This window comes from Arctopsyche grandis, chromosome 9 (genome assembly GCF_051622035.1).
Source record: "Arctopsyche grandis isolate Sample6627 chromosome 9, ASM5162203v2, whole genome shotgun sequence".
Lineage (NCBI taxonomy): Eukaryota > Metazoa > Arthropoda > Insecta > Trichoptera > Hydropsychidae > Arctopsyche > Arctopsyche grandis.
The window spans coordinates 18488953-18504649 of NC_135363.1; the positions used below are offsets into that span (position 1 = coordinate 18488953).

A 15697-nucleotide genomic window follows, 5' to 3' on the forward strand; every position below is an offset into this window, starting at 1 on the left:
ACATATAAATAATTATTTACTACTACTATTTTATCGTCTAATGAAATGCTATCAGTTCGTTAATAATTCTGAATTTTTTTGTCTACCTTTATTGAAAGAAATGTAAAATAATAATAATAGTTGAAAATAAAAATGTACTATTTTATATTAAAAAAAAAATATTCAGATTATGAAACAGGAAAATTAACCAACAAATTCATATGTTCCGTTTGAGCATTCTGATTGATTATTATCATTTCACCACTGGGATTCCTCTCACAGATGAAAACATTACACGGTTCCCAAATTTTCACACCCCTATCATTTTTGAATTTGCAAGATACATATTATCTCGCCGAAAATTTCTCACGTCACGTCTCCATTAGAGACGGTTTTGTCAGCAAAAGTTTGGCGCCACGTTTGTTTTTTTCTCGTCCGCCTTTTTTATAGGATCATCATTTAATAACATCGCCTTTGGATTTGCACATGATGCTGACCGGATCGAATCGCATCGCGAATTCTTCGTAACTGTTCGCCTCGAATTCATGATTCGACGTTGCGTTTACAGACACGAAGTGCACACACCTATTCGATTATTTATTTCCTCTCGCTTCTCTTATCATGGCGACGTCCTATTTTCGTCCAGTTAAGTTAAACATGTACACAATGTATATGTAATTTACAAGAGTTTGATTTCAAATTTGGTTTTATTTTGCTCATTTTTCCGTATATCGGTGAAGGTTCTTTCATTTCGCATTTGGTTCCGTTCTAACTCTCGGAAGTCGTACGTGAATATTATCTTTAGTAGAATGCGTGTAAAAAACAGATCAGTTACCTTGGTGCGTGCAGTAAGTATTACGGGCGAAATAAATGACTTTGATTTGACAGACGTTTTGGGCGTGGCTCGGAAAACAATTACCAGAACGTTTTGAGTGTGTATGTAAAAGAAAAGGAACAAAAAAGTAAGTGCGTAGAGTTAATGGAGCAAAAGTATAACATTTGTTATACGTACAATGTATATGTAAGTAAAATGGATCTAATGAAATACACATGTGGATTTTTTTTGTATTTTTACTTTATGTGGTAACAATAGATGAAGTTTTGTGATCATGCGAAAATTCGACTTTGAGGTTTTAACTGTTTTTTTTTTTTATGTTTTCAGGTGTGGTGTGAGTGGATGTTGATCCACAGGAACGTTTGGAATCCCCCGCCCCCCTGTGACGACTTTGACGCTGGGTGAGTTGATTTATCTTATTTTTGAATAAAATTATGTTATTTGGCCAGGTTGTGTAATATAATATCGGTATATATGTATGTAGTAGCGACTTTACGTAGCATTAATCTTCATCACACGTCAATATCCTTAGAATCTGGTAATTCAATATTTTTTTCACGCCGCACCAGCGGGAAATTTACAATGAGCTCGTTTTGTGGTCTTGATCAGCTCTGATACGATTATAGTGGACGATTCCTGAGCACCTTGCACACTTTGAAACAATGTCTGCTTTATTTTATTTGTATGTATTTCAGAGCTTCTGAGTTTTTCGTATTACTATGTATTGCCATGGAAAAAATTAGCCATCGTCTTAGTAATATTATAATTGAATTTGTTTGAGATATATTTTTAATGGTTTTCTTTAGAATGAATACTTCAAAATATTGTAATGATTACAGTATTTCGAGAATGCACTGCAAACGATTTTTTTGATGAATATATGTATGCACAAAACTTTATTGCAAAATCATAAAATATTAACAGTTACAAAAATTGAAATGAAAATTTGTCTGCTATATAAATCTACAATTTTCAATTTAGGACTACCAAATTTGGTATATCATCTCATGCAACTCTTACATAATTTAGACGGTTTTGAAAAGACTCAAGAGTCTGTGGTCAAAGGTAATGTTTCAGCACCATAAAAGTAGATATAGTATAAGGTTTAATTTGCTTATTTATGGTTTGAATTTATTTGGTCAGTAAATTCGTTTGATTTAGTCAGTAAATAAATGATTAGTGAGCTACATATGTTATCGATCACTGGCTGCTTGACTATATTTTGTTCTTCAAAAAATACTTAAAACAATAAGCCGGCTTACTGAATGTTCATTTTTATCTCTAAAGTGCACTATTATCATTGAATTTTCGTAAAAGTTACTCACCATTTATTGAAAAAACTGACCATTTAATTTGTTGCCGTTAAATTTATTTATTATATACACACATATTTACATTGCAATCTCGTTTCAAAAACACGCATTAAAATGTCAACGGGCACAATACAAGTTAAAAATCAAAATAAATGCGCCGCAATTACATATTTTTTAAATGTTACTTTTTTAGTTAATTATTTTCAGTATTACACATATACACATTTGTACGTATATTTATTGATCAGTAGTAAACATGAACACAACTAGCACAGCATACTATTTTGTTTTTGGAAAACTTACAGAACCCATTACAAATTTTCACATATGATGACATAATATTAGGGATTCTAAACAAGTACTATTGGCTCAGGTTAAAATCCGACATTCGGTACTACCGGTAGTTTCGAAATATAATAATTTTAATTTTATGTTAGTTGAATTGTTTTGAATTTAGTAGAAAACGTCTTATCGTCTAGCCGCTAGTTTGTATGGTTTAGTCGAAGAATGAATCAATACTCAACATCCTTTTTGATTTGCTATTCAAAGAAGGCGTTTAAAGTTTATCATAAATTTAAGATCATTTTACTATAAAATACAATCGGCCAACTTCATACTTGTATAGTGTTATCTTCCCCCATTCAAACATCATGCATTTGGTGCGATTGTTTTCTCAAATCGTTGAATATTTTTGAAAAAAAATCCGAAACACGACTTTCGTGTCAAATATCATTATGCTGTCAGATATGAAGACTGTGTTTCTCTTCACTTTTGAAAGAATCGTTTCGTGTGCGGGGCGCACTGGGCGTCTCGTCCGTTCGGTGGAGCAATGACACCGTGTCGAGGGTTTTTAATTTAGATTCGCGGATTCGGTGGAAAAAATTGGCCCGTTAGGCCAGTTCGTTCAACCTCTCGAGATCCGAGAACCAAATCTCGAATGTGATATTTTACAGCGAATTCGCTGCTGTAAAACGTATCTATCTCCCGAAATCTCTCGTCGGGTCACACCATTCACCCACTTTATCAGCCGCTCATCCACAATCTTATCGAAATAGCACAAAGTCAGACATTCGGTTGCAACGGTTTGTTTGTAATTGATTATGAATATTTGTCACTGGCTATTATTGCGTGTTTGCGTCGAGCTTCCGAATCAGATTTACCCGGTCTGTTATTCTCTCCGTGACATCCAGTCTATTGTGGTAGACTTATTAGATTATGGTGCTTTCGGTTAAATGATCTCTCACGATATTATTATACGAATTGATTTTTTACTTCATCTTCGCATTACCGTTGAATCGCTTCGTGACACGACGGCGATGCTGTGTCGAAGCGTTCAATTGGTTCGCGGTTATCGGATTCGTGTCGCTGAGTTTGGATTTGTTCGCGGAAGCATATGTGAACTTTCGTGCAAGATCGAGTTTCAAAGATTGATTATTTTGTGCTTAATCTTTCGTCGATCTACCTCATTAGTAATCTTCTGTGCATATTATGTAGCAGATGCACCGCAACGTCGTGCGTAATATTCACGCACTAATAAGAAAGATTGTGGATTTCCTGTCAATAAGTGTCCAATATCCATAAGGCGTAATAATGGTCTGGTCACTTGCAGATAACAGCCCTACTTTCAGGGATACTCAATTGGCAGTTAATAATAATTTTATCTGCATACAAAATTAAAATAATTATAGTGTTTGGGTTTTCCCTCGTCGTTTTTTTTACATATTAATTGTTTTACGGTTTAAAATTGAGCGATGAAGATTTGTGTCCTGCTTTTAATGTTTTGTATGCTATTCTAGCAGCTAATTATTCTGGGTACTGTTGGGCTCCTGTTGAGGTGAATGCACCAAAAGGTACGACAACATTTCTCTCGCGGTTTTTATTGTCGAAACCGGTAGTACCTACCTATAATATATAAAATCATCGTCCGTAAAGATAATCCTATTTAGATTATTCAAATCTCTAGGTTGTGCTTTGTATGGAATATATGTAAGGCGGTATAAATCAATCAAGGAATGGAATTGGGATGTAATGTAATAAAGTAGATTGTGAATTGATATCAAATGTGGAAAGTTTACATTTGACATACAACAATATACATTATTTTCTATTTAAAATTAACTGGGTTAGGTTTATCCCTACATATTTTTTGTAATAGCTTATCTTACATTATATAAAAAAAAGTTTTTTTTGTTGATTGAGAAATATTTATTTATTTAATTTATTATTTTAAAATAATAACAACAATAAAATGACCAGTGTGACCTGACAGGTTGCCCCAAAGCGTCACACCGGTGTGACCAATATGAAAAATAGTGATTATAATTACTATTTTTCATCGACCGTTTCTTGTCAAAGTTTGCCCATTTTATTTGTCTTAACTTGTCTTGATTATCTAAAAATTGTCTGTCCTAAATGCAAAGGGTAACCAATGAATAAAATACTTTTTCAATAAATTTTGAATAACATGGTTAAAGTGACTACATTTGAAATCGAATATGCATACAATTCCTTATAATGGATTGTATCTGATTTTTATGTATTATAATATTGAAATTTAATCCGTCGTTTATTTATTATATTTACTGAATAATAAATATTTAATAAAATAAGTGACTTGTTGCCCATTCGACCGTGTTGCGTCTTCAACGATGCCTACATCTACATATCTATAAAACATTGTTAATTGCGAGATCAGACAAGATATGCAGATTAGATCATTTGTGTAGCTGTTTATTCAGTTTTTCACATTCACCAACTTAATAAATTTTGTTTCGGCGCGTTTAAATGTTTTTAAAAGTAACTCGGAAGATTTTATCCGATAGGAAATTTTGGGCGATATTCCGTTATGTTGACAGTTGCAAATTGAGGAAAAGAATAGGTACCTATGTAGATCTAAAGTTAATATGTACGAACAGGTATGCATATTTATATATATAGATGTATGAAATTAGTTTAGTGTTGATTTGGCCCACTTGCATTCTTCAACGTCCGAAGGAAGGGTCTGATATTGTTTTCCGTCGTTGGTTGTTCGATGATATTACGTAAAATTTCGAACCGTTACTTTTTTTATTATTATAAATGATGATGGACGCGAGTGGGTTATATATTGACGGTGCACGTCCGCGAGATGAGTTTTGCGTTTTTTCCACGGCCTGTTCGTGTTTTGTCAGTCAATTTTGGGTGTAGGAGCGAATTTGAACGCTTTTCTAGGAAATGAGTGGCCCTACAACCTTTTTTACATTGTTTTTAACGTTCTCATTTAACCGTTTGTATGTGAGGGTTTTTTTGTTTACATTGTTATCATTGACAATTGGTACATAGCTTACAAGCTCATAAACATCTCGGAAAATGATCGAAATATATTTGTAGATATGTACCAGAATTGCTTGAATGTTGCGTTTTATATATATAAATGTAGAAATTAAAGATTAAATAACGGTTCTGGCCATACAATGTCGTGTCAATAACGTTTATGTGGTGTTTTCAGAGGAGAATCGGATCCGTGGGTGAAGCTGGCCAAGTTGATGAATCTGCTGGAGCCGTTGGATCTGCAGCGCGATCTTCTCAAATTGGAACCGACGTCAGGTCTGTATTTTTATTTAATCGACTAAAATCTAGTCGATCAAATTGCATTTCCATATCGTTCAGATTCAGCCATTCAAAAATCTCCAGGTTGAGGGTTTCCAACGATACAATGTTTGAATATATGTACGTATGTAGAAGAAATTTTGATGTTTCTTCAAATCTTCTGAATTGTTACAATCTTGAAGAAAATTTGTTTTATCGATTGAATTACTATGGAAAATTCTTTCGTTTATTCAATTTTATGTGGTTTTTCGTCTAATTTTTTTTTGTGTTTGGAAAATATTTTAGGTGGGGTACTATGTCATGATCGTATGTTTAATTACTTTATCTATGTATGTATGTACGTAGTAACAATAGATGAAGTTTTGTGATCATGCGAAAATTCGAACTCCAGATCTTGATTGATTCAAACTCGGAATCGATCACAGATCACGTTTTCATGATCTAGAAAAAATGTGTGTATGTCTGTATTTTGGGGATTTTTTGAACATCGCTAGAGCCGGGCCACAACATACGACTTGCGAGCGACTTGGTTGAAGGCGACCAGACCAATGCATGCAGCTAAATGGGACATGCCACACTTCTTCGTCGGTCACATTTCCATACATTTTTTTCGTATGGAAATGACCAGCTCTTAGTCCTATCGAACTGGAACTTAGTATCGGTTACTGAAATTCCTATCGACACGACGTAACTTTTTTTTTCAAATTTTTACGTTGCCCGGAAATGGTACCTCCCCTTATAGGTGTCCTCTTTTTTAAGTTTTTGGATTAAATTATTTCCCAAACCGCTAAACCAATCAGACTGGAAATTTTTACATGAAATAGAAGTTATAAACTTTATACCGTAATATTTTTATCTGAACCGGAAGTAGTACTTTTACTCCAGAGAATCGAGTTTTTTTTTTTCTCAGAAATCTTTTGGTTAATTGAACTAAAATTTCATACCTAGAAGTTTAAGCGTAATGTCAAATTATATATAAAATTTGGTAAGCACCCGTCAACCGGAAGTGGCAGTTTACTCTTGTTCGATTTTTCTTCCACTATTTTTTTCGACCTTTTAAACATGTGTGCTTTAAACATTCTTAAGCATGTGTACTTGAAACATTCTTGTATTAATGTGATGAAAATAAAAAAAAATCACTAAATTTAATAAACCGGAAATGGGATTTTTTCCTATTAGAAAGGTCAAAAATGTTGTGGCCACTATTCTGTCCACACCCCTGAACGTATCAAGCTGAAAATTTATATTTGTATTCTTTATGTTCTAACTTAGAGTTGATAAGGTTTTGGTCAGAATTCGTAAACCGGAAGAAGTATTTTTTTTAAATCATTTTATTGACCTTTTAAATTATTTAAATCTTCCTGTTATTTATTGTTTGTAATACTGATAGTGATTTTAAGTAACAAAAAAAATGAACAAAACCCGACAACCGGAAGTAGTACTTTTGTCTTGTGCAAGTTTTCATACATTTGCGCTCAATTTGTATCGTAAATGCTGTCACAGCTATTAGCATCTCATAATGCTGCCGGTATGTGTGAATTTTTTTTGAAAGCCATTGGATATCCATTAATTGACTTAAAATCTTAATTTCATCAACACAATTGACAAATCTTTGAAGAATTTTTCCACGACTTAGCCATCACGCGTTATTGTACATAAATAAACCATTATACATAGGGTTTACTTCATTTAATAATTCCGAAAACTCCCGTTTGTTCCGATATAAGATTTTTTTAATTGAATACATTGGATGAGTTTTAAATCCCACAAAAGTTCTACTGATTATTTTTATAACTATTTAGTTCATAGAATTTTTTTCAGCTTCCAAATTGCTAATTTTCAAATTGTATGAGTCCACTGAATATTTTTTGATCTTGCGTTAGCATGAATACCATTATATCAATTTAAAAATTTTTAAAATTCAACTATTTTTATAACTTTTCTTGCAATCTAGCAAGTCAAAAAACATTTCGAAAATCTTAACCACCGGCTCCAGCACACCCCTGCCTTCAGATACGTTTATCGATTCTAAAGTAAATGAATATATTTATAAGTGATTCAATTCCGATGTTTGATTCTATGTGGGTGGTATCTTTTTTACGGCTGATAAAATTTGTTTTAATTGTGTTACGCGTCCCTCTTATCTCTCGGTGTTAATAGTTTCTCACGTGTCACTAAAGGACTAGGATTCGCCGATTGTGGATCACGGTGGGGCCGTGATCAGAACATTAAAATCGTCTCTGGTGCGAAAGTGTCAACTACCGCTAGCCGAGGCGCCGATACAGCCGTTGTCGATGGGTGCTGGTGCTTCTTCGAATCGAATGTACGCCAGGAATATCAATAACGCCATCTATCGTCCTGGGAACATTTTCAAAATACCTTAGGAGATCCAGCTCGAGACCATCCGACACCGAAAAATATAATGCGTCGATCAATCACGGGGCTCTTGCCTCCACTTATGTATATAATATAATACAACAGACTGGAACATTGCCCGTACTGACCATATAGAGTAGTGCAGATTAACCGTTGAACTCTTTGGTCTAGTCTTCTGGGAAGTGGGTGAAGCACTCCCTGACCTGACGCTAAGTTGGCCCTTCGCCATAGGATGATCTATGGCGTCAATTGTACCTACGGTGTTTTGTGCCATGGCGTTCCATGTTCACCGTTATAACTCCAGTGAAAACAATCAATGGATCTAACGCGCCAATTGTTAGCGTTTTATACATGTAAACGTTAGAATTTATGTCGGTCGTTTACAGTGAATTTCGCATTGGACGTGTTTGCTTATTTCTCTCCCTGTCTCTCACTCGGTTTGATGTCGTTGATGCTGTACGTATTGCTATTTTATTTAATTTTTTTTTGGTCGTTTCATTTTCTCACGTTATGCAACGTGTTCACATATTTATGCGGCGTGTTCTGCGAAATAATTGATATTCGAATTTATATCGAGTCAGTCGGTCGCGTGTTTTTTAGTAGGGCAAAAACAATGGACATAAATTGCACACTGCACACAATCGAACCGGCCGGGCTCGGTCAAGTGCATCGCAAATCTCGTAGTATATTAAATAGCAGCCGGCCATCGCTTGAACCTGGATATTATCTTGGATGCTGTGCTTCTAAATGAGGGGAAAAAATCTAGAGAGAAGTATGTCTGCTCCGCTTCTATTGTGCAATATCGTAGTGTTTTCCAAACTTTGCATATATATAATAAATTAATTAATCATTGATTAATTTTGTAGAACGCTAAATCCATACCTAAATTTTTGATTTGGATGAGGTTAATCTCGACAGATTGGACATCTTAGCTTTCATTGGCATTGGCTAAATATCACTGTTGAATAATATCCTCGCTGTGTCAACCATGCACAATACGAGAAATTAATTCATATCTTTTAGTGCTATCCAAATGCGAACCGTTCTTTAAATGTTCTGAACACATATCGAGGCTTTTTATCCCGGATTGTGCAAAAAAAATAATTTTAGCATAAACATATCAAATTCTTAGCTTATTGCTTTAAGTTATGGAAAAATTACGAAATAAAGAAGTTCATTTGCCATTTGCCAATTTTCCAGACCGCCAATTTAATCTGTAATTATAAGACAAAAGCGACATTGAGGTAACATTGAAAGGACACCCAAACTACAAAACTTTTGAATATTCGGATTGATTTTTATTTAGGTTCCAATCTATGTATATAATATATTGATATTAAGAAAATAATGTGAAACAATTTTAAAGTCGTTGTCTTTTTCTTGTAGTTTAATCAAGGATTTTTTGTTGACTTACTATTTATTTTATTTCTTTGGAATTATAATACGAAGGCGATTTATTTGACACTAATACATGGATTTGCTTGTTGCATTTATTTATTATCACAATCGATATTTTACAAACTCTGGCCGGTGATTGCTGTGTGACCGGCTATTATTTTCACATAGTGCTATTGTACACCCAGTGACCTCTGGCAAGGCGGGTTAGGTGAGTAGCATCACGCGCTGCCGTCCACCAAGATGGTCTCGTAACTAGCACCTCTCACGAGGCTAACCTATGATAAATTTTCCAGAAAGTTGTGTGTACGTGATACAGAAACCTTTATAGTGCATTGTTAGCACTATCAAGCCTCTGCGTCACACAGTATTTACGTAGTACGCTCTTACACATGTGGATTTTCGGAGAATCGATGCATCGAGTTTTGCATCCTGAAAACCGTTCTCATGGCGGCCGTTCTCGGCTTTAAACTTTTGCATTCCTCGATTCGATGCAATGTTTGAGTTTTAAACGCTTTTGCGGTTTATGTGTCATAATATTTATGGCGCTGTCGTATGAGAATGGCTTTTCCGTCGAGTGTCGGTTTTTTCACTAACCACTCGTTGAACTCTCTTCAGCGTTCTCGGTATGGTGTTTTCATCTTGCGAAGCACAACCATTTTCAATTTACAAAATGTTTGTAAATGTATTTAATAACAAATATATGTAAATTGTCACACTGGCTATACTATAAAATATAATTTATTTAAAAAATTTGAAGTGGTGTATATATATATATATATATATATATATATATATATATATATATATATATATATATATACACATATATATATATATATATATATATATATATATATATATATATATATATATATATATATATATATATATATATATATATATATATTTATACTATATATATACTATATTTGAAGTGGAATATAGTTAAGTTAACTGTGCCATATTTCAACACCCCGTAGATGATTGTTGTAACGACTACTGAGATTCAATTTGCACCTGGTCGACTTTTTGAATGTCCCAAAATTCCGTGTCATGAATTTGCTTAGTTATAGTCCCGATATTAATAATTGTATGACATTTTAGATGTTTGACTGTCGGTTTTTTTTGACAATTACAGAGGATGACGTTGTTCGATTGCCCGAGGATACCCAATTGGCTGGCTTCACCCCGTTGATGTACAGTGCCCCTGAAGTTTTGTACGCTCCGCGAACGCTGGACCCCGAAGCTGCCAAGCTTGCGGTCAGAGCTCGAAGGTTGCTTTTCTTCGGCACTGTATACCTGTGTGGACTGGACCCGCCCGCCCTTGAACGTCGCTTGGCCGCCCCTGGTCGTGCTGAATACGTATCCGTCGTTCGTCGAAGACAACCTGATGATGTCGGAGGAAATGTTCGTGAACGTCGTGACGTAAGTATAGATCAATTACTGACCCATTTCATAAACGCTGAACTGAAATACTGGGGCAGTGTACATAAAATACGAATGTTCTACTTAACTTCTCCAATGCGGCCTTACAGAGCTGAAACGAAATTGGGAATGGTTTGCAACAAATTGGTCATCACCGATAGCCTTAACCTTTATATAATTTACGTCAATTGGAACAATCAATGCAGTTATCACATTCGTATTTTCCATTATATGTAAAGGTCAAAAGAAAATTTAAAAGTACAGTATACTTTATTCTTTTATTTTATTTGTTTGTTCAAATTGGAATAGTGCTTAATCTTGATTGATTCGCAAACGAATGAAATTCTGTATATACACATAAAATTAAATTAATTGCAATATATTATATGTATGTACATTTGATTGCCTTTTTATATGCACATAAACTACATAGTTATTATACTTCTATTAAGTTTAATATCATATAGATATGAGAATATGTTGAACTTCCTGGATTTAATTTATGATTTTAATCGCGTTTATTAAACGCAAATTAAGATTGCTGAATAAATAAATTGCACAAGAATGCTTGTCAGTGTTTTCACCCTTAACGATCTTGACATACAATATTCATGATTGTTATGATGTATTATATTTATCACAATCAGCAATATTGAGCAACCTGAGTATGCAGAAGTGCACATACAGAGTTTGACTGTTTAGGTATTTTGTGTTTCGGTAATCTTTCTCGTAAGCTTAATTTGTTGATTTGAATATTTTTTATCCATTGAAAGTGTTCATGTACATTTCTTTAATCGTAATTGTAATTTAAATATTCTGCCTAAGTTCGTTTTTTTTCGTGCACACGCTGTTGCCATCACAACTTGAGGTCTTTTCATGTTTTTGCTTGAGAACTACATATGTGTTATTTTTAAATTTTATTTTGCACCTTAAAGTACACCCCTAAACACACTCACAGTTCACTGACCTGCTTGCTTTTAAAATAAAGTAAAAAAAATCGGAAACTCGTCTGAAATAGTGGTCGTTGGCCACAGGAAGTCGGCGTCAGTGGAGACAGCACGGCAGCGATGCAGCACGAGCAAATTTCGTATTTTATCCTCTCCGTCTCCACAATGACTGCGCGTCGTTTTTAGCAAAGTCATGGGACCCCATTGATGTGGAATGAATAGGCCTCCGGTAACTGTATCGCTAAAGAGAGGAACCCGGGGCTCCTCGATACGTGGTCGAATTTTGCACGGGGACCATTTTCGCATTGAATTCGAAATGTATACGTTCGCCGAAACGATTAAATAAACGGCGAATTGAAAACGTGTTATTATTACGCCGAGTACCGCTGTCGGTAATTAAATATGTAATAGTATTCCGCTCTTCTTTTTTTGTATATTAAAGTTTTGCTATTTCTTTTTGCAGTCTAGCGGCGATTCGGACATAATGGAGGTGAGCCTCAGCGAGGAGGAGGAAAGTGCCGCTGAAGTTGAAGAGCCTGTCGTCAGTAAAACCAACTGGGCTGCAGAAGAGCCAAACGACGAAGCTACTATGAAGTTGTTACGACGACGTGGACAATTGGAACATCGACGCAGGGATTTGGAAAAACGACGCGTTCGGATGCAGGTAATTTCATTGTCGCAAATTCTACATTTGACTGTTGCTGTGAAGAATATGTACATTTGTCCAAAAGTCTCAATGAACGCATTTTCTTTTGCCCTCGGAAAACTGATGTCTTATTTGTTTTATGGAACAATGATTAGAATAAAATTAAGTCCAAATATAGAGTAAAAAGCAATAATATAAACAACATGACAAGAGACAAGTTAAGTTTGGCTTTTGCTTTTTCAATTTGTATCGTCCTTGATTCGGGATTGCATTTTTAGTATTATGAAAAAAACGTATAATGATTGAAATAAAAATGTGTGAATTCTATAATACATACATAAGGTATCTTTTGTTTTCTTTATTCTTTTATCTGACTGTATGACAATAATATATATAAAAACGGACTGTCGCTAAATATATTTGTATATTTGTATATTTGTATATTTGTATATTTGTATATTTGTATATTTGTATATTTGTATATTTGTATATTTGTATATTTGTATATTTGTATATTTGTATGTGACGGACGATCAACCGTCAACCAGTATGGGGAACAAAATTTTTTTTTTTTTCATTTTTTTCATATTTTTCATATTTTTCATATTTTTCATATTTTTCAGTTTTTTCATATTTTTCAGTTTTTTTCAGGTTTTTTCAGTTTTTTTAATTTTTTTCATAATTTTCATTTTTTTCATAATTTTCTTTTTTTCAGTTTTTTAATTTTTTTCATTTTTTCAGTTTTTTCATTTTTTTCATTTTTTCAGTTTTTTCATTTTTTTCATTTTTTTCATTTTTTCAGTTTTTTCATTTTTTTCATTTTTTTCATTTTTTCAGTTTTTTCATTTTTTTAATATTTTCAGTTTTTTCTTTTTTTTCATTTTTTCAGTTTTTTAATTTTTTTAATTTTTTTCATTTTTTCAGTTTTTTCATTTTTTTCATTTTTTCAGTTTTTTCATTTTTTTCATTTTTTTCATTTTTTCAGTTTTTTCATTTTTTTCATTTTTTTCATTTTTTTCATTTTTTCAGTTTTTTCATTTTTTTCATTTTTTCAGTTTTTTCATTTTTTTCATTGCCGGGGGCGCTGGCGGCGAAGCCCCCGGGATGCCGAAGGCATCGGGGACGCTGGGGGCGAAGCCCCCGGGGTGCCGAAGGCATCGGGGGGGCTGGGGGCGACGGGATGCCGAAGGCATCGGGGACGCTGGGGGCGAAGCCCCCGGGGTGCCGAAGGCATCGGGGGGGCTGGGGGCGCCGGAGGCGTCGGCGGCGCTGGGGGCGAAGCCCCCGGGGTGCCGAAGGCATCGGGGGTGCTGGGGGCGCCGGAGGCGTCGGCGGCGCTGGGGGCGAAGCCCCCGGGGTGCCGAAGGCATCGGGGGGGCTGGGGGCGCCGGAGGCGTCGGCGGCGCTGGGGGCGAAGCCCCCGGGGTGCCGAAGGCATCGGGGGTGCTGGGGGCGCCGGAGGCGTCGGCGGCGCTGGGGGCGAAGCCCCCGGGGTGCCGAAGGCGTCGGGGGCGCCGGAGGCGTCGGCGGCGCTGGGGCCGAAGGCCCCGGAGCGACGGAGGCATCGGGGGCAAAGGCGTCAGGAGGTCGGCGATGCACAAATAATTTCATGCACTTCGTAATTCGTGCATCAATTTCTTTCCGAAACCAGTCGATTCAATATCTTTAACTTTATTTTTATTCGTGTTTCAATTCCTTTTCGAAACCACCCGTTGAAATCAACGGGTCCAACACTAGTAGAATATAAATTTGACTCATACCTACTTCGTATGTTGCATAAATGAAATTGAAGCGTCCTCTATGTACATATGTATTTACAAATATGCTATTACTTATCAATTGCATAGTCATTGCTATTTTGTTCTTTAAATTTTATCAATTTATGAGATTCTGACGGTAAATTCGTTCATAGTCTTACCATCAGTTTAGTACTGAAAATTTTAAGTTAAAGTATTTGCGTCACGTTTGTTAAGAACTTAAGAATACACTAAAATAAAAATGAGGCACTAGGCATATCGAGAGGCGTACTTTCATATCATTATTAATTTGTACGATCTTATTATTTCGATAAGTTTCTCCTACATTTCTTCAAACTGTTAAACCCATGTCATTACTAGAGGTAGGATAGTCACAGTGCTATTCATTGTTCCATTGTTGTAAATCCTTTGTAAAAAAGGTTCGGCAAACCTTTAACAATGCATTTACAACCTTTGAACAATACGCGGCACCTTCTGGGTCCGGTGACTAGTCATTACTAGTCACCGGAGCCTGAGGGGGCCGTGTATTGTTCAAATGTTGTAAATGCATTGTTAAAGGTTTGCCGAACAATGGATAGCACTGTGACTATCCTACCTCTAGTCATTACAAAGATAAAATTTCACCAAAAACGACGGTACAGATTTGACGAACCAGCGTTTTTTTGCAGTAGCAAAATTAGCTAAAAAAAAACATGTGCCGCGTACTCTCCGTGTCTTTAACTTAATATTTCCATTTACCATTCCAATATTTTGATCGAATGGCGTGTCGTAAAAAATCTTCCATACTCTCTTCTTAAAAATAATTTACTATCTATAAACATCTCTGTAACTGATGTAGGTGAAGGGCATTTCTGGTCTCGCTAATTGAATTACTCGACAATTCAAAGGCGTAGGTTTTCATGACGCCATTCAAAATCCTAGCGAATCGTTCGAACAATCGGCACGAATGCATGGATAATCGCCGTGATTCGTCAACCCCACTAGGTCTGTGGAATTCGCGAGAAAAATGGGAGACCAGAGGGCACTGCTCCCGGAATGGTCTCGGATTTTTGTTGCATTTGTTTTCGCGCGGAGCTAGGACATTCCGTGGGTTTTTGCATTCGGGAGAATCAGTGCGTATAAAATGCAAGTAACGTTAGATGGTGTCCTAGCGAGCAGGTGGACCACGGATTCCTATCGCAAATCGATGTGATCCGCTCGGCTGGACGCGAGATGCCACGCTCGGTCATCTTTATCCTTTCGCATTGTGCCTGTGAAAATTCGCAACTCGCTTCATATTAGCCGATTATCGTTTTTGTCGTACACATTCAATTTGATGTTCTTTTTTTCCACGGACGAAATCGATTTTTACAGTCGCCTTTTCGCAAAGGACTGTCACTATACATTATGCTTTTTACGTACCGCTGTAAAACGCGCTCGAAATTTAATTTGCC

At 35.7% G+C, this 15697-nt stretch overlaps 1 protein-coding gene across 9 annotated transcripts in view; it reads left to right on the forward strand.

The window, feature by feature from the left end:
- Smg6 (Smg6 nonsense mediated mRNA decay factor) overlaps positions 1-15697 on the forward strand; it is a 58084-nt gene that overhangs the window by 22709 nt on the left and 19678 nt on the right. For all 9 annotated transcript variants that reach the window (XM_077438298.1, XM_077438301.1, XM_077438303.1 and 6 more), the window contains 4 exons: positions 1142-1215; positions 5615-5712; positions 10628-10914; positions 12325-12525. In XM_077438298.1, the coding sequence (XP_077294424.1) occupies positions 1142-1215; positions 5615-5712; positions 10628-10914; positions 12325-12525 (660 nt within the window). The remainder of the gene's footprint in view (positions 1-1141; positions 1216-5614; positions 5713-10627; positions 10915-12324; positions 12526-15697) is intronic.